Below are 25,702 nucleotides of genomic sequence, written 5' to 3'. Positions count from 1 at the left end.
ATGGAGTCAGACACCAGATCCCCTCTCCCACAACCAGGCACACTGCCAGTGCCAAGGAGTATGCCAAAAACATCACCTCCATGTGGGTGGCCCACCACAGCCACCACAATAACCACAGCTGCCGCAAAGGCAGCTAGATGCCCCAATCACCACACAGATGGTCCACCAGCCACTGGAGTGCATTAACACAAGGAGAGTCACCAGCAGAGACCAAAGAAAAGAAGAGGATGTCTCTCTCCACAAAGCCCATTTCAGAGTGACAGAAGCAGCATCTGCTCTATGATCATACTGGGGGACCTGAACACACCTCTCAGCATTGGACAGATCATCTAGGCAACAAATCAACAGAGCAACTGTTACTCTTTCAGAAGGAGAGAAGAAATCTAGGGTAATTAGAGGGGGGAGGGGGGAGTAACAGGGGGATGGGGAGAGATTGGACAAGGAGATTGTACAATTTGTAACAATATATAAGCCAGTAATACTGATTTGATCAAAATATTTCAATGTTGAACCCCAAAATATGTATAATCAATTATGATTCAATAAAAATTTTAAAAAATAATAAAATTTTTTTTTAATTAAAAAAAAAACACTGTGGAAAAAAATAAAAATAAAAAACAGAACATCAAAGCATACACATGTGCTGCACAATTGACATTTTATTTAAGCAGACCAGCCACATTCATGCTTTTTTATAGGTGCAAAGTAAGTTCAAAGAAAGTTATTAGGCAGAAGAGGTTGCTTCTATATTACAAACTGTCCCATGGATCCCCTCTTACAGTACTGCAGGTACCATGAGAACACATCTAAATAACAATACTGGGCAGGTACTTGCTTGAGTACTTAATACAGGTACAGAGGAATAATAAAAACTTTAACACTTTGATTTATTCATATATTATCACTATCATTCTCAATTCTATTAAATGTAAAAAATCAAAGTTATACAAATTCACCAACTCTGCTTTTATTCCATTACAAAAAGTAAAACACTGGAAATCAACAATTTTCACCATGCTTAGAGGTAACAAAGGCCAAAAGTTTACAGTCTATCAAATCAAAATTACTTGTAAAACTTGATTTTACATTTATCAAAAGAAAAAAAAAGAAAGGAAGAAATCCAAATAAGCATTTGCTCTAAAATGAGACACATTTTTAAGGTATGGGTTCCTTTACAGTGATCTTCCGTTATATTTGTTTCTAAATCATTAACAACTTAACTGAGAAACTGGCTGTTCCCAACTTTTTAAAGATTACATCTCTTGTGATACGGTAACCCATACACATGGAGGGAAGGGAGGGAGGGAGGGAGGTGAATGGTACTGCTACCTTAGGGCTCAGGCATTTTGCTTTCTTCCCCAGACTAATTAACATGAATGAAATTTTACCTACTCTGAACAAGTTAAGCACCTAAGGAAAGAGGTACTTCAAGCTGGCCAGGTAGCTCAGTTGGTTAGTGCAGCCTTATAACACCAAGGTCATGGGTTCGAATCTCCGTACTGGCCAGCTGCCTACCCCATCCCTCCCTTTAGCTATTTCAGAAAAGCTTACTTCATTTTGTCACTTCAAACATGTATTTTAGGTTATTATAAAACTCTATTTCAAAGTAATTGATTGGACTTGGATATTAAAGCCAAGTTTTAACAGTTCACATTGACTTACTAGAGAAAAAAAGAAAGAAGCTGTGATTTACAGACTTCAGAAACAAAACCAATGAAAGTAGCAACAAGTTGTTGCTAGTTATTAAAAATTCTTCCCTACGTCTGAAACAGTAATTTTAATGACCCTAGTAAGGGTTGCAACACTCACCAGTATGAATCTTCTCATGTCTCTGCAGCAGGTACTTCTGTATGAAACGCATGTCACATTGACTACATTGAAATGGTTTTTCGCCTTAAAATAATTTCACATTCATAAATTAGTTACTGGATAAAATGACAGTTTTCAGTTACTGTTTCTTAGGAAAGATAAATCTTAGAAACCCAAATTTTGGAAAATTCCAAAATATTCATACAAATTTTTGATATTATTCACTGATTTAACAGAACTTTATTTTTTCCCAAAATTTCCCCTAGGATTTAAAAATTCATATTCTCACAATCACACAAAATGAGATTAAATTTGATCTACATTTTTCAAGGAAAAAAAAAGGAAATAAATAAACAATTAAAAATAGAACTTAAACCATGTGGTGAGAAAGACCTCTGCAGGTTACTTTGTGTGTCTTAAATATCTCTTCTCCCATTTTATCTGGAGGAAGGACACACCCATCCTCTTCTTCATGGTTAGCCATCTCTTTATGCCCTTTCACCTATTTTCTTCAGAATTTTCTAAACATCCCTTTTTAAAAAAAATCCTGTCTCTTCCAACTTTCCCTCTCCTCTGGAGCCTTTTCTTCTAAGGAAAGTATTCTTTTGTCTGCTCTAGGCTGATAAACCTTGTTTCAATCCTGAAACACTCCTACCTTAATACTTTCTCTCCTTCTCTTCCACCATAACACCTTAACAGTAGTCTGCCCTAAGTCTCAAATTCTTCATCATCCACTTGTGGTTTAACCCCTATACTCTGCTTCCTGAAAAGCAACTTGTGATGTCCTGGCTATTTATTCCAAAGATCTGTTTTCTCAGTTGTCTAGCCCTCTCTGTTCACTCTGAGGGTGGTGACACTGTTGAGCATGCCATGCCCTTCCTGGAATGCTCTCTTCTTTTGGCTTCTGAGACAATGTATTTTCCTAGTTCATCAAACCTCCCTTATTACTCTGTCATCCCCCACCTTCCAATTCATCTTACATGTCTAGTTTGTTTTCCCAAAAGTCTGTGACCAGTCTTTAGTTCTGTTTTCTATAACTTCATGGTCTTAGCTATTTTAATATTTGATTTCCAAATCCATATTTTAACCTCTGACTATCTTGCACAAAAAAAATGAATGTTGATAGGCTTTTAATAATACATTTTTTAATCATTTCTCTAGCTAAAAGAAGCACATTAAGCCAAATAAGTGTCCAACTAAGATTATTTTATTAATTTTACATATCTGTGCTAATTGTTTTCTCATTTAACGTTTTTCCTGGTTTCCTTCTGAGGTTCTGGCTTATGTAATCTCTGATTTGGAATGCCAGGTTAGCTCCAGTCTTAGGATAAATGACATTTACATGTAGATGAAAATAACAAAGATAATTTTAACGGACATAAGTCCAATTTAATTCAAGAAATACCTGTATGAATGAAGACATGTCTCTGTAAGTGATAGTTCGTTCTAAAGGCAGCATTGCAGTGCTCACAAACATGAGATTTAGGGGTTTTCAAACCAAGTGATCCATCCTCATTTATTGTAAGGATCTAGTTACAAAAAGAAGGCAAAAACAAAAGAAATAAGTTTTAAAAACATAATTAAATACTAATTTTTTAAAAAGATAACGCAAACAATGGTCACCAGAAATTATAAAATATTTTTTCTTAATCCTGAAAAGGCTATTAAATCATCATTAATTGTAGGAAAGTAAATGTGACTCAGAATGGGCAAAAGTCACTAATAAAACCTTGGAAGCTGGTTAAGTAAAATTTCACCATTCTGCCCAATCTCCTAAAATGTTAATGCCTAATGGAGCCCCTAAGTTTCTCTGCTAGGGTTAGCACAGCTATATTTTCAATTTCAAATTCTCATATATGCACGGAAAAAGGTCTTGTTCTAGACATAGCCTAAATATCAGTCAGTATGGGACTGATTAAATAAATCATAGAAAACGAATACAATTTATTTTGTGGTTGTAAAATAAAACAAGAAAGCTCTCTTTATAGTCAAATGGAAAGAACGCCAGGATTTGCTAAGTAAAAAAAGAAAGGTTTATAAACCAGAGTATAATTTTGCTAATTTTTGTACACAAAAGAGTAGACATAGGAATATATATTTGTTTGTATACACATAAAAACTACTTTAGAAGGATACACATAAAATGCATATAACTTTGGTTGTGATGGCTGGGGAACTGGGCAGGTAAGAGATAAGATAGGAGGGAGACTTTACATTGCATGCTTAACACATTTTTTTGAATGATATAAGTGCTTATCTATTTCTTTCTTTTTTTAAAAAAAAGAGAAAACTAAATTTTCAAGCGATCAGGATAGAATCAGAAGTCTCTTTCAGTCCAGGATCTCTGTGGTTATTCTAGAACTACCAAACTATTGTTAAACATATTCCTAAAAATATTTGTCAGAAAAATAAATTAGAGGTGGGTATAGGGAAGAAAGATAGGAGACAGAGAAATTAACCACATCTTCCTGGGCTGCTTGAGATTGAGTATATTGTGAGCCTAGCCTGAATAATACCAGAGAGGAGCTCAACTTGGGCCTTATGTATTCCAATTTACCAACAATTTGTTCAACATGCGACACTAAACTGCCTCTCATCAGACATTTGGTAGAGTGAAAATAATAAATGATCCCCTTTTTCATTATTGAGGAGAGAAAAAAGATGGCAGAATATGATATGAAGAACCAAAGAAAACTAGGAGATAAGATCAGGAGGAGCATGGCTGGTGAAGAAAGCAAAGTTGGAGGTGGGAGCATACAGAACAGTAGCTAAGAAACTGTATCCAACAGAGGGTAGAGAAATGTGGTTAACATCTTAAGAAATACAAAAGACTGTGGAAACTGATTAGGGCCTACAAACACACAACCTATAACCTCTTCTCAAATCTAGAAAAGGGGAGTAGGTAAGAAAAAAAGGTTTTAATCTTTAAAATATTTTTTATTTTAAAATGAGGAAGACAGTTCAGCCTATACTATGCAAATCAATGGTAATTATGATGCAAATTATACAGGGCATTTGGGTTCTGGGCAAACTGCCAGTGTGGTCAACAATGCTTCAAAGTCTATGCACCAAAGTCATGGATGAGAAACATTTGGCAGGAAAGTGGAAGTGAGTGTCACAGCTTCCTGAAGAGAGTCAGTGAGAATAGAAAGTTTCACCTCTGGCCAGTTTAAAATTTCTTCAACCCCTCCAAGTCACATAACAATATGCAAGTTAACACTGTGCAAAAAGAAATAACACAAAATCTCTTAAAATATAATTCAAAATATTTCTAACATAAAACAAATAACAAAAAGATGTTAAATATCTTATATAAAACAGAACTAAAAACAAGATAGCCACCAGGGTTTTTTTCCACATATGCTGATAACAAATAAGAAGATCCAAGTGCCAAAAAAACACGGCAATTCAATAGCTTTCTGTGGCATAGCAACTGCAAGGAAAGGCTCTGTAAGGAACAAATCTGGCCCAAGTTGCTTAATGTGAAACGGATGTAATCCTGGACTGTACAAAGCTCTTTTATGAAGAGCTAAGGAGTTCTGGGTCATTGTTTTCTGGCACTGGAGGTAATGCTGCCTTTCATTGTGGATTCAAGCCTCAACTCAAGGTAGATTTTATGCATGAAACAGTTACCACTGCTTTGTGAATAAACACAAAAAAATATAGCACATTTATAAGTTCAAAAACAGAATCATCAAATTCTTGGATATTTTATATTTGATTTTTCTTTTTTTTTAGGCCAGAGTACTAAATATTTTTGCTTAAAGGACACAGAGTAAGATTCATCTTGCCTCAGACAAGCCAGTGGCTCTTCTAATATGTAATTTATTTTAAATAAATCTAACTGACTTGTCTGTTTTATTCACCACTATAACCCCCATACCCAAAATGGTGTATGGAACATAGTGGAGACTCTGTACATGTCCTACTAACACAGCTGCCTGGCATCCATACCAAATATCTCTCACAGCTTACCATTGTCTTGTTTAAAAAAATTTGATAAAAGCAATACTTTTCAATTTTTCAGTTTTCAGATCACTGAGTAGCGCCATATATAGGTGGGTATGCAAAGAACAAAGCCCCATAATAGAATAAAAATAGCACATTAATGCAGGCAAAAGTTTCTCTCTTGGTATGCACACTACGCTGCTTTTCCTGTTCACACTATTTCAAGATCTTTTAGTAGACTGTGATCTACCAGTGGGGTGTGTTTGCCTTAGAGATCAGCAGTCTTGGCTGCTACTGGTACCATAAAATACTTTTTGCTTTTCTTTTTTCCCCTCAACATACGAACACTGTTACAATGGAAGAATTTAAAGTTTCAAAATTTAAGTCCTAGGATGCCTGCTATAGTATCTTCACATGCTTTATCTTGCCTCCTGTCACTGTTACTTCAGGAGAAATATGGTATATTATAAAGACCAGGCAAACAAACTTTACCAAGAGGAGAAATTAGTAATAATCTAAAAAAATACTCAACACATTTGATTTTTAAAATATGTTTGATGAATTTAAAACAGAATTTTACAGGGAAAATATTTCAGTACCAAAAGGAACTCCTCAGTTAATTTACTTTCTTAATCCCATGGTTTGCTGTATATTTTTTGTTTTGAGACAAATATGCTCCCAACTAGCTACACACACACACACACACACACACACACACACACACACACACACACACACACACACACACACACACACACACACACACACACACACACACACACACACGATGAAGGTTATCTTAAATAATATACCCATTTTCATCAGGCAAACCTCTAAGCTCTGTCTATTCAATTCAGCGATTTTTCATTCCTCAAGGATCACTGTAACTGAGTAACTGAAACCTAACACCCCTCAATGAGAAAGTTTTGTTCTCTTAAAAGGCAGAATGATTTTTCACATTCTATATATTTACTACAAAAAATCCTTAAAGTATATTTTAAACTAATTATAGGTTTTATGATAAATTCCTAAGTCAATATATCAGTTCTCACTCCCCACTCCCAATTAGAAATGAAAAAATAGTGCAACTCAGAAGACACAACAAATCAAAGTCATCCAGAGCAAAAACCATCATGACACCTTGACTGCTGTAGTGACTGCTTATATCCCATCCTCACAGTCACTTTCTTTCATGTTCAGGATTTTTATCATCTCTCAATACTAGATATTACTCATTACCAAATTTCATTTTTAAATGAAATTTTAAATTCATTTTGACAGCACCAGAATATGAAATGCACTGTATCATAACTGATAAACAACTGATATTCAGCAGAATGACACTGAGTTTTAGAAAAGGTTACTTCTTTCCTGAATATTGGGCAAAGAAATATGTGATATTTTCTAAAGGAAGATTGACACCACAATTTTTTTTAAAAGTTAGGGTTTAGTTCTGTGGAAAAAAACAATTTACCCAGAACACATAACTCTCTGGGAAAATCAGATAAATAAAATACTAATATATTATTTTGCCAATCTTCATTTTCTCATGAGTACTATTCCATAGTTCCTGTTTTCATCCCACCTTGTGAGTTCATCTTCAAAGCAAATTCTTCCTAAATCAAGGTAACAAGTAGAAGAAAGCATGACAAATGTCGGGTACATCTATTTCTTTGCTCCTTTTAATTAAATTTTGCTCATTTTATATTGTTCCACTTTAAATCTTTTTGATACTAAAACCTCCAATCTTTTCTGGAAACAAATGTTTATAATAAATTGGTGGGAAAGGATTCTCTGTATAATTTATAATCTATTTGACATGCTCGTCCTTCCGAGTTCAACGTAACTTTGAATAATCAGTCTCTATTCAGACCACCTAAAGTGTAACCACCAATAAACCCAGTTTCTTTCTTCACCTGATAAGAGATCCTCATACATAATGGGCACTCAAATTATTTGCTGAATGACCAAAAAAGGAGATATACTTCAGAATAAAGAGAAGTAAGGGCCGGCCTGTGGCTCACTCGGGAGAGTGTGGTGCTGATAACACCAAGGCCACGGGTTCGGATCCCATATAGGGATGGCCAGTTGCTCACTGGCTGAGCGTGGTGCTGACAACACCAAGTCAAGGGTTAAGAATAAAGAGAAGTAATTAAAAGTACACTGCTCTCTGTCATTCAATTACTAGTAAGTATGAAAAGACCTATAAATGTACACAATACTGGATTAAGATAATATTGTTATATTTTGTTTAAAAGGATACTTACATTATTGTTAATCCGACAATCCTCATAAAATCCTTCTTAGGTGAAAACGTTATCTCCTAATTCATGTAAGTCAATAGCAAAGTCAGGTAGTAATACCTCATTTATCCAGAAACTTCTAGAATTAAGACTTGAGGTTCTCAAGCTTAAGTGCACAACATAATTACCTTTTGCTCTTCTAAAGTATATAAAGAAACCCTCTGAAAACAAATTTCCAGGGAAGGAGCCTGGGCATCTGTAACTGGAAAAAGTTCTATAGGTGACTAATGCAGAACCAGGAGGGAGAATCACAGACATGAATGCAGTGACTTTCACAAACAGCTAGTAACTTTAGCTATCTGTGGTCCTAATCCACAACAAATCAAAAATAAATTCAAAGGGGCAAAGGAAAGTTATTTTATGTGGCCACATAGATATAGCAATGTAAACATGAATAGCATGTCATTACGGAATGAGACAGTGAAGCAATCAGAAGCAGTCAAAAACACTTGAAGTCTAGCAGTCAGGAGTTTTCAGGAGGAGGAGGAGGAAAAAAAGCCCTAAAATCTCAGTCCTCCCAGAGGGCTTCACTACAATACATATGATTTTTTTAATGTTTACAACATCAGCCTCAAGATATTAAAAGCTGACTTATGTTGAAATGCACTATATTTAAAAAGAAAACAACACGTTAAAAATTTCCAACAAAGTAGTTAAACTAAATGAAACCCTCGTACCAGCCAGCCACAGGAAAAAAAAAAAAAAAAAAAAAAAAAATTTGACATTTAAATGAGGCAAGCACCTACTATGTAGAAAATTTACTTTCACTTTCATAAAACAGCTGATTCCATGACAGTAACAAATAACTTGACCTAGATATATTCCCTAGCTCAATTACCCTGTTTCTTCATCAGACAGGTTGCCAAGTGAATTTGGCAATTTTTAAGAATCAAACCTACCTTACAATGACTAGGCTTGGCCATATGACAAAGGTTCAGAAGGCAATTATTGCTTAAAATCCATGGCAGCTAAAGATGGTGTAACAATACAGTACTTCTCACCACAAAGTTTATTTTGAAGGGAACCCCATTTATATGGATATTTATAAGCTATTATTTTTTCTAAAAATTTTAGTTATACTTCTTGTAGAGATCCCCAGTCTAATGTGTCACAGTCGTGACACATACTCAAAATACTAATAATGGCCCAATTCAAGATTTGGAAAAGGTGTCGGGGGAGAATAAAGTCCTCCAAGCATAATAAATTATAATTCTTGGAGAAACTTAAAATTGTTTTTAAGGAATTTAAAACAACCAACACTTATTGGTTTATAAACATGAGATAAGTTTCTCTTCCTTTTCATAAAAAAGGGCAGAACAAGTTACTTTAATGAAAAATCTGAAGTGTGAATTTTAAACACACTCTTGAGAAAATATAAAATAACTCACTAGTTATGCCTCAAAGTTCTAAGACTCCAGACACAAAAAACACCTGGAGACAGCAAACTAGTGTTAAAAATAGTACACAACCATTCCCTGTCCAAGTAACAATTTAAAATAGTTGTTTTTGTTATTCTCACACCCTTTTCTGCTGTATCTTATTTCTAGTCACTTCACCCTCCTAGGAATTCCCTACAAACACTGCCCTAAAATGTTTTCTGATATACACCATATTTAGAATAGGCCTTTCATCTGGCCACATAAAATTTATATTTTATATGGTATATAAATATTTAGGCATATAAATATTTAAGTGATAGCATTAGAAATATAAAATAATACATTATAAATGAGTTTGTCTCAAATTAGAAAAGTAAAATACCTTAAACCCTATAAAAATTTGATCTATTATTTAGAAACACCTAGAACATAACACCAAATAAAGATTCCAAATAACACCCTACTAGAAGACATAATCTGGGTTTTAGTAAGAATTTCAGAAAGACATTACACTCAGTAATAGCACCAGTAACACATGGTAATGAAATATGCCAGTAAAATATAGAACTTATATATAATATGTTGTTTTTAAAGACTTAAAATAGATTCCCCATCAATTAGCAATGAATCCAAAGCAACATAATCAATCGCTATCACAATTTTAGAAATTATTTTTTCCCCTCAAAACCTGGTATTATTCTATACAAGAGGAACTTGATATATTGGTTAATACAAAAAACAAAAAAAGGTATTACATAAATCACTGAGAAAACATTAAGATCCCAAGAAAAGAAAGGGAAGGAGGGAGGAAAGGAAAGAAGGAGCATTTCATAGAACATGAAATAGAAAATTCCGATGAAAATGAAAAATCCAAGTTTAGTATAACCAGCAACTAAAAAAATTCAAATTTTAACTATAAAGAGACTCCCATCTTAAACTATAAAAAAAAAAAACAAAGTCTGACACACCAGTCAAGGCCAGTGAAGGTACAGACACACCTTAGGGCCACTGCAGGCAGAAATGTAACTGGTACAACATTTCTGAAAGGAGTAACATTATCAAGAAACCTTTTTAAAAGTTCCTGCCCTTTGATACAATAGTACACAAAGATAAAAACACAAATATTTTAAGTGCAGCATGATTTAAAATGGAAGCAAAAAGAATACGACTTTTCAACAACATAGAAATGACCAACACAGCAATCATTAAATTTAATAAGCATCTAATACAATGTTTATAAAAACCATTAATAACTTTAAGTGCAAAAACAGCATACACACACAAAGTGTTAAAAATCAGGAAATTAAATCTATGTCTATATATCCACATAAATCTGAAAAAAGATGGAAAGGGAATATGGCAGAGAGTCAAAAATAGTTTTCTCTAAGAAATTTAACTGAGGGTAATTTTAGTCTCTATATTTTTCAAAATTTGCTATAGTAGGCATACTTACATATCCCAAAAGCAATGGTATGCTGGTGAATGTTTAACAACCAGTTAGGGAATCAAGTGTTGGGAAGCAATTGCTAATTTGCCATGGTGTAAATATACCCACCATGGCCAATTATAAGTGACCAATGGTTTTAGCAATTGGCTTGAATAATTCCTGAAAATTTAGCAACCCGCTCTTATAAACCAGTACAAGCTGGCTCCACCACACCACTGAGTCCAAAAGTGCAAAATATATAAATAATGATGATGATTATGATTTCAAACCACAAATACAAAAAAAGCAGCCGTAAAAAAAAAAAGATCATGCTATGATATGATCTTTTTAAAAAAGGCTTCTTCACTACATGAGGGAAGGAAAAAAAAAAGGTGAAAACTAACTATAAAGATGCAGATACACTGTAGAGTTCAGAGAATTCCCAGGAATACCAAAAATGCTACATATAGTCAACAATCACTGTACCACAGAGAAAAAAACAAAAAAGCAGGCAACTCCTAATAGTATTTACTGGGTCACTTCTTTATTTACTAATCAATTTGTTCACTCATAAAATATTTATTGAGGGTCTATTATTGTCCTATTCTAAGCTCCTGGGATACAGCTGTAAATAAAATGAAGTCCCTGCCTTCATGGAGCTTACATTCAATTACAGAATTCCACAACCTTTTCCTTATGAATAACTGGTACTGTTTTCCTGAAACCTTAATATAAAACTAATATAAATGAGAAGAGGGCACTGTACTGTCTGTAAGTTTTTAGAGAAAAGAGAGACACAGGAAAAGTAAAGTTTGCTTTTAGAAAAAAAAGGGACCTGGTGAAAGAGAAGTGGAAGAATTAGAAGCAATGGCCCACAATCTCCACCCAGGCATGCTTCTCTTCCTCCCTCCTGGTGAAATGGGTACAACCTACCAATACTAAATTATGTGAGACTTTTACATCTGTCTTAAGGTCCAGCCAGGTTCCTGCCCATAAGATTAACCAATAGTTAATTAATTAATTAGCAACCACCACCATAATATATTCTTACTTTTGCAGGAGAACGTTGTTTCCGCTTCTTCTTTTTCTGTAAGTCTACTGGCTCTCTGATTTGTTTTTTGTCTCTCATCAGTTGCTCAGATACATCAGTAAAAGTAATTTCCTGCTTTACACTTATCTGTTTAAAAAAAAAGCCGATTTTAGAAATGAATGAAAAGTCCATTGTATGTTTAATCCTTTGCTAAACCTACAATATAGGTGCTCCCAGAACGATTATCTATGTGTGTGTGCCAACTAAATATAGTGCTATAGAATTCATTAATAGGCAATTGAGAAATAAGAATCAAGAGTACATAAATTGGGGGATAAACTAAGACTTTAAAAAACTACCTGGAAAAAAGCCAATATTTCTTGGGCTCTACAACAAACCTTTGCCAAATATGTGTGTTTATAGAACTGCATATAGGTTTTAGGTCACTAGTCTGTATAAGGCAGGATGCTAATTACATAATAAATAGAGAAATATTATAAGAAACATTAAAATTTCAACAATGTTACACCATCTTTAGATCTCAGTCCTCACAGAGTTGTTTGTTCTAAAAAAAATACAGCAAGATTCAAAGATCATTAACGGTACTGTCAATTCTCATTAGATTTGATGATGCTCAGTCATCCACTCCTCACTGCTACGTTTTTAACCTATCCTTGAAATGAAAATACAAGAATCTTAAAACTAAGAACGTTCAATTCAACAGGCTATGAAATACAGTAAAATTCCTTGAGAATAATCAGAGAATTATACTGTGATAATGGCTACCTTTTCAAAAAACATGGTGTAAAATATTATGAACATCTTACAGATTTATAGTGTAAAGTTGGAAGACAGCTGTGTAGAAGGGGCTCATGGGGAGAAAGCAACATAAGCCAGAGATTTCAGACTGACAAAATAAGGAGTGGAAGCATTCACAAATTCCTAAATGTACACAGTGTGTGAGAATCACAAATCAAGAATCCTGACACAAAAACATGACATACATGATTATTTAGCTAATAATTCCATCAGGTTATAGAACAGTACAGTGACCACTCTTATGGCTTCTTTTCCTATGATTTAGAATATAAAATAGAATAAAATCACCACCAACAAAGCTTTGGAATACAGACATCTTACCACCTCTCAACTGACGTTCACTGAAATACAACTAACAACTTGGGCTGGGTATGAGACAAGGAGAAATAAGAGACTGTCTAAGCAGCTGTGGAATTGATCTGTCCTTTTGTGTAGGGGCACCAAAAAGTAGTTTGAACATTTCTGTCAGCTTAAATTGCAAAGAAACCAAGGAAATGTAGCATACAGCAATAAGAAACAGAGGAACTCTGTCAAGTAGAGTGTAAGACAGATTCATAAATAAGCTTTGCAATTAATAGCTATTCACAAACTGAACAAGAGCATCTATGTGCAGACAGTAAAAAACAAAAAGAAAAAAATGATTAATACATATATCTGAACCTATCAGTTATTTCTACATACAAGGAAAGTGATCATATTAATATTATCATTTTCAAATATAAGGCATACTTTTGATATTACAAAAGCACAAACCCAAACCTAAAAGTACGGGTGGATCAAAGCATAGTCAATGTCAATAGACACATAGCAAGTCAGATTTTTTAGAATGCTTCAATAGGTTTATCATTCATAAATGAAACAAAGTAACCTCCTCTCTATATAACTTATAAGGTACTTTAAAGTGAATGTTCCAGACTAAGGTGCTTAGAAAAAATGTTGGTAAATCCAAAATCATAAAGAGATGGGTATGACAATGATAAGACAACTAAAAAGAATGAGTTGCAAAAAGTCTGAAAAAACTTAAGCCTTCTTTGGCCCAAAGAAGACTATAATAATCTACAAAAGCAAGAAAACTTCTTAAGCACAGCAAAAGAGATAATTCATCCATAAGTTATCTATTCTTTCCTTGAGAACTCTCTTTAAAAGAAAAATATGTTCTCAGTGTCACTTTTCACATAAAATAAACCAAAATGTAGTTAATGAAAACAGGCATCAGCAGATGGGTTTGCTGGATTTTTGAAACATATTCATCAGAGAATCAAGAAAATCAATAGTCTAAGAAATCATTTAAAAAAAAAAAAAGAAGCGGGGAGAAGGGACAGCTACAATGAACATAAATATATAAGGAATGAGGAAAATACAAATCACAATTAGGCAACCCCCACAGTAATAACTATTGCAGGCAAGGTCCACCAATGGATGCTAAAATCAGTAGGCAAAAATTTGAGGAGAAACATCATTTGGACAGTCTCAAAGTATCTCCTCCAAGGTATTTGTCAATTACAAAGGAATAAACAGTAACTTTACAGTGGGGAAAACAGGCAGATATCACCTTAAGGAAGGATCAAGGTTAACAGCATCAATTATAAGGACATGTCCACATTATGTCCCCTCAATGTGATGCATTGAGAGGGACACAACCTCACTTCTGTAGGATTGTCAACAATGCAGAGATTTGATGTGACCATGAGAAAACATCAGATGAACTCAAATGAAGAGATATTTTACAAAATAACTGACCAGCACTCATCAAAAGTATCAAGGTCATAAAAGACAAGGAAAGTCTGAGAATTGCCACAGATTGGCGGAGATCAAGAAGATACAATAACTAAATGAAATGTGGATCCTGAATTGAACCCTGGAACAGAAAAAGGACATTAGGAAGAAACAGATGAAATTCAAATAAGGACTGGAGTTTAGCAGTTTTTAACTGTACTATTGTCATATACACTGTAATATTAGGAGGAGTTGGGTGAAGGGTTTATATGAACTCTACCATTTCGGCAACGTCTAAAATTATTTCAAAATAAAAAGTTAAAAAACTGTCTTAGACTCTTTGATTTTTTTCTAACTACAAAAATATTAAGCATTTACATGGTGTTTTACAAGTTTGTGATTCCCCCTCCTAAGCATAATAAACTAAGATCTATCTCACCTTTAACATGTCATGTTCTAGGCAGTGTCCTAGGTGCTAAGGATACAATGGATTTGGGGGGAGGGGAAGGGCAGACCACATCATCTCTAGCTTATACAATCTTGCATTTAACCCTAACAGTAACTCTACGGTAAGTATCATCATCCCATTTTAAAAATAAAAAACAACAACTAAGGCCCAGAATAGTTAAGATACTCGCCTAAAATCACATTAAGAAAGGAAGCCAAAATTTAAACCCAAGTCTTCCAAATCTAGCAACTGAGATCCTAACTATCCTGATCTGTGAATTATCTTATCTTCCTGTTATCAACAAGCAAACTAACACTTCAGGAAGGTAAGTGTCTTACCCAAGCTATTAAGTTTCAAAACTAGGACTTAAACTAAGATCTGATACCTTTCAGTCCAGTGCTACCTCCACTACGATAACTGCTTAATAAATCCAAATTATTTCAACATTATTAAAAATGCTTTTTGCATAAACACACTATATTTTGCCATATATGAACTATAGTTTGGTTCCAGAATATGGAAAAAACTTCTAGTAATACCAGAATAAGAAAATAAGTTAAAAAATAAAAAAGTGGACAAAATGCCAACAATATGGAGGTAAAGCATTAGAAGACTTGAGTTTCAATGCCATCTCTTCCAATTACTCATTGGGTGAACGTGGCTTCCAGAGGACGAAACAAGAAAATCATAGGTTGGGAGTTAAAAGAAATAAAATCTAATTCTGAACAGTAATACTAGCAGTGTGAGGTTGAACAACTAAAATTTAATCACTTGGAACTTTGTTCATTTGTAAAATGGAGGGAAAAGTCTTCATAGGATTTCAGTAGAGTTAAATAAGATTAAATACATAAGCATCAACTACAGAACATAGCAGTATACAGTAGATTCTTGATGTTACTCATTATCATGACCATTCCTCATCTTTTCATGATGGTAGTAATAATATCCATCTAACACAAGAAAATCAAATGGACTACATAAAGAGCACCGTGAAAATCTTAAAGTACTGAACAAATATATATGGTTGTTAGTTATTATGCAATTGCAGGTGTATAATTGCTTGGATACACAGAGGGTTACCAATTTGTACAGAACATCTCCATTTAGACATCTTGATATCTAAAACTCACTATGGCTAAAAATAATCTTTCCTTTCACATTAGATCCTCCTTCTAAATTCCCTGCCTTTCAATATATTGTCCCAGTCTCCCATCTATTAATTTGCTTCTCTACCCTCCATCCAAGACCAAGCCTGGCTTATTTTTCCCTCAACATCATATACAAATCTAGAAATTATATTTCACATTTCCTTCTTTAGATCATTTATAAAGATATTAATTTGAAACTCTAATATACTACTAGAGGGGAAACTAAATTGGTCACTTTTTGTGGACTACAATATGACCTAGATATATGAAGAGCTTTAAGAAACCTATACTGAAGGAATAATCTCACATGACAACAATGTCCACATATAACATCGCAATTCTATTTGTAATAGTAAGAAAAGGTACAAAGGTCTCATAGACAATAATTTAAAAATAGGCATTATGCGCTATTAAAACTCTGACTTCTGATTAATATTAATGACAAAGAAATGCTCAGAGTTTAAGGTTAAGTGATAAATATAAATATGTAGATAAATACATTTTTACAATTTTATACAAACACACAAGTTTTTATACACACACACAAATACCTACATAGGAAAACAAAAAAGGGAAACACTAAAATGCTGACAGAATGTTAATAGTGGCTATCCCTAGAGTAGCATGGTTACAGCACTTTTTACTATTTTCTTTATAGTTTAAAAAATTTTATGTTTTCTCAACAAGTATGTATTACTTTATAATCTTAAAAAGATATTAAGTTCAGTCTTACTACAAATCTTAGCATTAATTACAAAGAACATCTACTTATTATTAACTTAATATACTAAGTTATTCTAAAAACTAAAAACACTAAGCCAGTAAAGTAAAACTAAAAGAAAATTTCTACAGGTGAGTTTAAGAAAAAAAGAAACAGCTGTCAAATAAATCTTGGTCCCCACCTCACGTCACCAGCAAAAGTCAATTACAAATGGATTGTCAATCTTAATGGGAAAGAAAAACCATAAAGCTTCTAGAAGTTAACAAAGGAAAATTACCTTCTTGATGTTTGGGTAGGCAAAAACTTCTTAAACAGGACATGCAAAACACTAACCAAAAGGAAAAGACTTACAAATTGAACCTTATTAACTAATGTTTATTAAAAGACTAAAAAGATAAGCAAGAGTGAGAAATGATAATTGCAACACATATATCCAACAAACAGATAAAGAACTATAGTCATGTGTCACTTAATGATGGGGCTACGTTCCAAGAAATGGGTTGGTTCAGCTATTTTGTCATTGTGTGAACACCACAGAGTGTACTAACACAAACGTAGACGGTATAGCCTACTATACACCTAGGCTACAAACCTATATAGCATGTTACTGTACTAAACACTGTAGGCAGTTGTAACAGTATCTAAACATACCTAAATAAAGAAAAGATACAGTAAAAGTACAGTATTACAATCTTATGAGACCATCATCGTATATGTGGTCTGTCATAGACCAAAACGTCATTACGTGGTATGTGACTATACTACAAATGTAAGAGAAAGAAACAACCTAATAGAAAAATGGACAAACAATGAATGTTCACCTTTCAAAAAAATAATATCCAAATTGTCAATAAATGTGAAAAAGTACTCTTTCATTAGTTATCAGTGAAATGAAACCTAAAATCAAATTGGAATTCCACTACACATCCACCAAGATAGCTAAAATTAAAAGGACTGACAATACCAAATAGCGAGGATATGGAGCAATTATTACAAATTGGCAAAACCAATTAGAAAAACTTTTGGCAGTATATACTAAAGCTGAACATATGCATAGTCAGCAAATTCAGTTCTAGGTATATGACCAGCAGAAGTGACTGCACACGTAAACCACAAGGCATATATAAGAATATTCACAGAAGCACTTTTCATAATAGCCAACATCTAGAAATAATCTCCATGCTTACTATACTAGAATGAATGATATTCACAAAACTGATGATTACACAGAAATGAGAAATAAACTACTACATGCAAAAATATGGATAGATCTCATAAACAATGTAAAACAAAGAAAACAGACCCTAAAGTACATACTATATATGATTCTATTTACATCAAATTCAAAATCAGGTAAAACGAATAGACCGTGATAAAAGGGTTAGGGTATAGTAATCTTTAGCCATTAGTGGAGGGTTGTGACTAAAAGGGATGGGGGGCCCCTGAAACACTACTTATGTTCTATGCCTTCATCTGGCTAGTAGTTACATAAGATGTTCATTTTTAAGACAATTCATCAAGAAACACACTTTTAGTTTGGGCACTTTGCTGTATGAATGTTCTATTTCAATAAAAAAATACACCTAAAGAAATAATGCTATAAGTGTGCATGTACACACATACAAGGTATCCATGTTCCTTTCACCATTAATTCATTCAAATAAACCAACCTAGTAATAGCATAAATGCTAACCAATAGAGGTGCAGTTAAATAAATTATGGCACACCATTTAATCAGCCATCAAAATAAATAAGGCAGTTTTATATGGGATAACATGGAATATCTACAAGATATGTTGTTTTATGAATAATGCAAATTTCAAATACATACAAATTACATTATTCAATTTATGTAAAAAAAATACATAAAACATGTGTATTATATATCCAAAACATATTATATAGACATAAAAATGCACACACAATACACTTGTTTTATTAAATTAAAAATTTCCAGAAGGATAACAATAGTAGTAATCTCTTTAGAATTAGAGCAGAGGTTGGAAACAGGAACTTTTACTTTTACTTTATCATTCTCTTCTATATCACTTTAATTTTAACAATGACTGTGTATTCCTTTTATAATGAACTACATCATACAATTATGAAAAAACTAAAGCAGACATCTCTGACACCAATCTAGCTAGGCTGACCCCATGATAATCTTGTCCTAAATGATTTCCAATTTGTGCACCACTGGCCTAAGGGAGCATAACTCTCATTCAATACCACTGTCTCGCAATTTAAGATCAAGCAATTGGACACAAAAGATCAGACAGAATTATACTAAGAGCATTAGAAGAGTGTTATGTTGTTAAATTCATCTAGAAAGAAATATTCAATTAACAATGTAAACATAAAGAGAAAAAATAAGATAAACTGGGTCAAACAACTTGAAGAGCAGGGCAGAATAATGAAATATAGACTATAATAGGTTGGCTTCCTAAAACAATCTACTAGAAGAGATACTTTGATTCATCTACTTTCCAGGTGAGCTGGAATAAATAATAATAAACAATAATGTGACTCTCACTAGGAAAGACTATGAAGGAATAGTACTCAGTCCATGCTTTCTGCTCAAGTATTCATTCCTATCAGTTAAGACACTTTTTAAGAGCCACGTATATGTGAGTAAAATCTTATGAAAAAACTAAAGAGCTGATATTAGCTACCATCTCTTCTCCTTAAAACCAGCTCAATTAATCTACTCATGAAAAAGATATCCAAAGAAAATGCTGAAATAAAAAGGATTTGAATTTATTTAAAAAAAAAAAAAAAAAAAAAATCTCTAGAAACATAAGGCCCCAGGCTGGCTGGTTAGCTTAGTTGGTTAGAGCACAGTGTTGATAACACCAAGGTCAAAGGTTTGGATCGCTGTACCAGCCAACCACCAAAAAACTAATAATAATAAAATAAATTTTAAAAAAACAAATAGCCCTAATAAAAGCCAATGAAATCACCTCAAAAGATAAGGACCCAATGGCCAATGAACATAAAAAACTACTACTGAATCCCTCAAAAGAACTTTAAAATAAATGCAATGGTAACAGGAGTTGGCTACCACTTATAAATGACTTTGAAAAAGTTTACAACGTAATGCATGACAAGTTGGGACTTAGCCAAAGAGTGAAGAAACACATCCTACCAATGGCTATTTAAGCAAACAAATACAAAGGCAAACAGATGTGTCACCTGCCAGCATGATTCTGAAGGATCACTGTCACCAAAAAAAGCAGTCCAATTCTGCAGTTAAGCCAGAGTACAAAATGTGTGGCAAAAACAATAAATACCTTAAAACCACTGAAATGGGTAATATGATTCCTTTTATTTTATTATGTATGTATGTATGTGTGTATTCATTTATTTACTTACTGACTTAACGTACGCACTTATTTAGGTGGCCGGCCAATATGGGGATCCGAACTGTCGACCTTGCTGTTACAAGGCAGCACTCTAACCAACCCAGCTAACCAGCCAGCCCCCCTTTTATTTTTTAACGGGAGTAAATTCCACAACATGGAATACTACTCTATGATAAAAGGAAACAAATAATCGATACACACAACAACCTGTTGTATCATAAATTGAATGAAAAAAGTCAATCTCAAAAGGTGACATACTGTATGATTTCACTGATATAACATTCTCAAAATGATAAAGTTTTGAGACGGAAAACAGATGAGTAGTAGCCAGGTGTCAGAAATGGTGGAGGGTAAGGGAAGTAGTGTAACTATAAAGTGGCAGCACCAGGGAAATCTTTGTCATGATGGCATCGTTCTGTATCTTGATTGCACTGGTGGTTAAACAAATCTACACACCTGATAAAGTACTCAATGTTAGACACATTGTAGCAATGTCAATTTCCTGATTTTGATATTGCACTATATACAAGGGTACTCCAAAAAGTTCACGGAAAAATAGAATTAAAAGATAATACTAATCGTTCCACAAACTTTTTGAAGACCCTTCACAGTTATATAAAATGTAAACAATAGGGTAAATTGGGTGAAGGGTACATGGGGGAGTACATGGGACCTTCTGTACTATTTTTGCAACTTCCCATGAATCTATGCAATTTTAAAATAAATATTTTTTAAAAGTAAAAGAACAGATCTAGTCATTTCCCCTACCTGCTCTTCCCTATACCCTTACCATTTGGTCCTAAAACCATAAGCTGGGGCAGAAAAAAGGTGTCAGATCCCAGACAGGATGAAGAAGGCATCTGCATGGGAGGGCTGCACAATACAAGATGTCAGAGCTGTCAAAGTGCAAGCAAGATGAGGAGAATCTCCATATAATAGGGCAGCTCAGCATGAGGTGTTAGAGCCTAAGTAGCACAAGAAATGGTCTACATTGTAGACTGGGGGTAGCCTGCAGCAGGGTGTCAGTAGCTGAGTGGGGTGAAGAACTTATCACAGAGTAGGTAAGGATGAGCACAGTGTATCAAAGTGAAAATGTGATGGGGGAAGAGGTCCACGTGGAGACTCGAACAGTACTCTCTCAGTAACTGATAGAACAAGTAGATAAGTAAGGATATAAAAGAGTTGAAGAACACAACTAGACAACTTTACCTAATTGACATTTATAAAACAACCCACACCAAAATGGACAGAATACAATTCTTTTCAATTCACCAATTAGATCATATGCTGGACACTTAAGTGTCAATACATTTAAAAGGAATGAAGACATACAACATATATTCTCTGACCACAATAACAAAAAGATATCTACAAAAATTTCAAAATACTCAGAAATTAAGCAGAATCCTTCTAATTAACTTGCAGGTCAAAAAAAAAAAATCACAAAGGAAGCTAAAAAATATTTTGAACTGAACTAAAATGGAAACAACATTATCAAAAGCAGTGCTGAGAGAGACATTTAGAGCTTCAAATGCTTACTTCAAAAACATAGGTCTAAAACCAGTCATTTAGCATTCTACTCTAAAAAGCTAAGAAAAGAAGAGCAAATAAAAGCCAACATAGTAGATGGAAGAAAATAATAAAGAGTAAAAATGAATGAAAGTTAAAGTAAACAATAATGAAAAATCAATAAGACCAAAATTTGATTCTTTGAAGATACCAAGAAATAAATTTCTACCCAGACTAATCAAGAAAAAGACAAATTACCAACATCAAGAGTGATGCTGGCCAGTTGGCTCAGTAGGTTAGTGTGTGGCGTTGTAACACCAAAGTCAAGGGTTCAGATCCCCACATAGGCCAGCCACCAAAAAAAAAAAAAAAAAAGAAAGAAAAGAAAAAGAAAAAAGAATGAGAAAGGGGAAATCACTATAAATCCTTTGGGCAATCAAAAAACTTTGGTCAGTTAAACAAGAAGAAATAGACAAACTTCTTGAAAAATATAATTTACCAATATTTATTCATGAAATAGATTTAACATCTTCAATAGCCTTACATATGTTTTTAAATTGAATTTGTAATTTAAAACCTTCCCTCAAAGAAAATCCAGCCCCAGATTAGCTTTACTGGTGAACCCAATCAAATATGTAAGGTAGAAATAATACCAATCTTACACAAACTCTTGAAGAAAATAGGGGAGGAACTACTTTCTAACCCATTTGTGATGAGGCCACCATACCTAAAAACAAAGACATTGCAAAAAGGGAAAACTACAGATTAATATCCCTCATGAACATACACATAAAAATTTTTTAATTAGTAAACTGAATCCAACAACATATAAAAAGGATGACACATCATGACTGAGTGTGTTTATCCCAGGAATGTAAGGTTTGTTGAACATCTGAAAATCAATCAATGCAATTCATTATATTAAGAGAATAAAAATCATATAGTCATCTCAATAGATTCAGAAAAAACATTTGATAAACATCCATTCATGATTAAAAAAAAAAAATCTCAGCAGACTAGGAAGAAAACTTCTTCAACCTAATAAAATCATCTATGAAAAACCTATAACTAATATAATTCTTAATGGTGAAAGACTGAATGCAGTCCTTAAGATCTGGAACAAAGCAAAGATGTCTACTCTTAACACTTCTATTCAGCATTGTTCTATAGGCCCTAGTCAGTGCAATAAGAAAACAAAAATAAATAAAAGACATAAATTAAAAAGGAAGAAGTAAGACATATAGTCAACATCAAAGTGAAGAAATCTACAGAAGGTACAACATTACTAGAATTGATAAATAAATGTAACAAAGTCACAGGACACATGGTCAATATGAAAAGAATCAACTGCATTTTTATATGCTAGTAATGAACAATTAGAAATTAAAATTTTTTAAAATACGATTTACAACAGGATCCTAAAACATGAAACTTTTAGGGGTAAATATATCAAAATATGTCCAATAACTCTACACTGAAAACTACAGAACAATGCTGAGATAAATTAAAGAAAACCCAAAATACATGTAAATATATACCATGTTCAGAGATTGGAAACTACCACTGTTTAGATGTTGATTTTCATGAAATCAACATATAGAATCAATTCAAACCCAATCAAAACCCTGCTAGCTCTTTTTCCAAAAAAACCTGAAAGGCTGATTCTATACTTTACATGAAAAATGCAAAGAACCTAAAATACAACAATCTTGCAAAAAAATAACAAAATTGGAGGACTTACACTACCTTATTTCAAAATTTACTAAAAAAGACACAGCAATCAAACCAATGTGATACTGACATAAAGATGGACATCAATAAAACAGAATGAAAACCCAAGAGAAATAAACTATGAGTTGCACAAAAATGTACCAAGAAAAAAAGAAATAAAAAAAGACTTGTACAAAAGTTTTCTCAGCAGCTTTATTCTTAATGATTAAAAACAACCGACAACACAAATAACCATAAAAAGAAAACTGGATAAACAAATCTTTGCATACTAACATGACAGGACATTAATCAACAAGGAAAAGGAATGAACTACTTATACACTCAACGAGCACAGATGAACTGCAAAAACATTATGCTGCGAAAAAGAAGCCATACATAATAGCTACTACATATAATCCCATTTACGTGAAGTCACAAGGGACAACAATAATCTACGAAGAAAAAAAAAAATCAAAACAATTGTTATGGAGGGGACTGACTGGGAAGAAATACAAAAAACTTTCTATGATGATGGAAATACTCTGTATCTTGATGGGCTGTGGATTACACAAGTTTACGTAGTTGTCCAAACTCTGAACTATAAACTTAGCATCTGAGTATTTCACTTTAAATTTTTACTCAACTAAAAATAAAATGTGTGTTTTCACTCAAAAAACATCTGATTTCCTATAATAGCCCAGGTATGGAGAACACAAAATTTAAAAGCAAATTCAGAAAAAAGACCTTATAGTATAATGACAAGACAGTCTTGAAAGCAAAGAAATGCAAAATTAGTTACCATAATGAAAATCACACAAAAGAAAAAGCTTTTAAGCTGAGAAGTGAACAGTAGATTGCCAAATAAAGAATATTAGAGGCATATACAACATGTACAGAAATAAAGGAATTTGATATGCTTAGAGCATCGTGTGTGAGGGGGACTGAACTACTGTAGAAGTTGGATAAGATAAAAAGGGACTTGACTATGAAGGCTATTTTTGTCCATGCAAAACAGAATATTTTAGCTGTTTGGTAATGAGGAAGCACTGAAGAAGTTTTAGTAGGGGAGTGAGAAGTATACATCTCATTTGGAAAGATCACAATAAAAACTATCTGAAAGATATGTTGGAGACTTAGGTTATAGTCAGTCCTATAAAAAGGCTACTGCGATCTATAGACTACTCCATCCAACAACAGCAGAATGCACACTCTTCTCAAGCTCACATGGAACATTTACCAAGAGAGACCAAATTCTGGGCCGTAAAACATACCTTACCAAATTTAAAAGAATAGTAATCATACAGTGTCTACTCTTGGACCACAATGGGATTAAATTAGAAATCAATAACAGAAAGATAGGTGCAAAATATCCCAAAATACTTGGAGATTAAACAACACACTTCTAAATAACACGTGACTCCAAGAAAAAAAAATCTCAAAAAAAAATTAAAAGATATAATAAACTATATGAAAATAAAAATACAATTTATCAAAATCTCTGGGCTGCAACAAAAAAGGTGTTTAGAGGGGAAATTTATAGTAATCTAATAATCTAAGCTTCCACTTTAGGGAACTAGAGAAAGAAGAGCAAATTAAATCCAAAGTAAGCAGAAGAGAATAAACAAAAATGAGAGTAGAAATCAATGAAACTGACAACAGGAAATCAATAATGAAAAATCAACAAAACCAAAAGCTGTTTCTTTGAAAATATCTGTAAATCAGTAAACCTCTACTGGAGGGAGGAAAAAATGGGGAGTTATTGTTCAATGGGTATAGAGTTTCAGTTCTGCAAGATAAAGAAGTTCTAGAGATCTGTTGTACAACAATCTGAATACACTTACCACTTCTGAACTACACACTTAAAAATGGTTAAGATGCTAATTTAAAAAAAAAAAAAAAAAAAAGGCAAGCCAGGCTAACTCAGAAAAAAAGAGAGAAGACATAAATTACTTACATAAGACATGAAAACTAACATCAGAAATGAAAGAGGGGGCTGAGCCTGTGGCGCACTCAGGAGAGTACGGCGCTGGGAGCACAGCGATGCTCCCGCTGCAGGTTTGGATCCTATATAGGAATGGCCGGTGCACTCAATGGCTGAGTACCGGTCGGCCCTAAGGACATTAAAAGGATAATAAAAGAATACTATATGTGAACAACTTTGTGCCTACAAAATTGATAACCTTGAAGAGATGGACCAATTCCTTGAAAGACACAATCTGCCAAAGTGCACATAAGAAGACAGGCAATCTGAACAGGCCTATATCTATAAAAGAAATTTAACCGATAATTAATAACCTTCCAAAACAGAAAGCACCAGACCCAGAGGGGTTCACTGGTGAATTCTACGAAACATTTAAGGAAGAAATTATACCAA

General features: G+C 33.5%; 1 protein-coding gene across 2 annotated transcripts in view; it reads right to left on the bottom strand.

Annotated features, from left to right (window-relative positions):
- The window catches only part of ZNF148 (zinc finger protein 148), a 104,577-nt gene that overhangs the window by 30,434 nt on the left and 48,441 nt on the right, over nucleotides 1–25,702 (bottom strand). For both annotated transcript variants that reach the window (XM_063100920.1, XM_063100929.1), the window contains exons 5-7: nucleotides 11,917–12,042; nucleotides 3,215–3,338; nucleotides 1,810–1,893 (exon numbers count right to left, since the gene is read on the bottom strand). In XM_063100920.1, coding sequence (XP_062956990.1) covers nucleotides 1,810–1,893; nucleotides 3,215–3,338; nucleotides 11,917–12,042 — 334 coding nt within the window. The remainder of the gene's footprint in view (nucleotides 1–1,809; nucleotides 1,894–3,214; nucleotides 3,339–11,916; nucleotides 12,043–25,702) is intronic.

This window comes from Cynocephalus volans, chromosome 1 (genome assembly GCF_027409185.1).
Source record: "Cynocephalus volans isolate mCynVol1 chromosome 1, mCynVol1.pri, whole genome shotgun sequence".
Lineage (NCBI taxonomy): Eukaryota > Metazoa > Chordata > Mammalia > Dermoptera > Cynocephalidae > Cynocephalus > Cynocephalus volans.
This window is presented reverse-complemented; position numbering and strand designations above follow the sequence as displayed.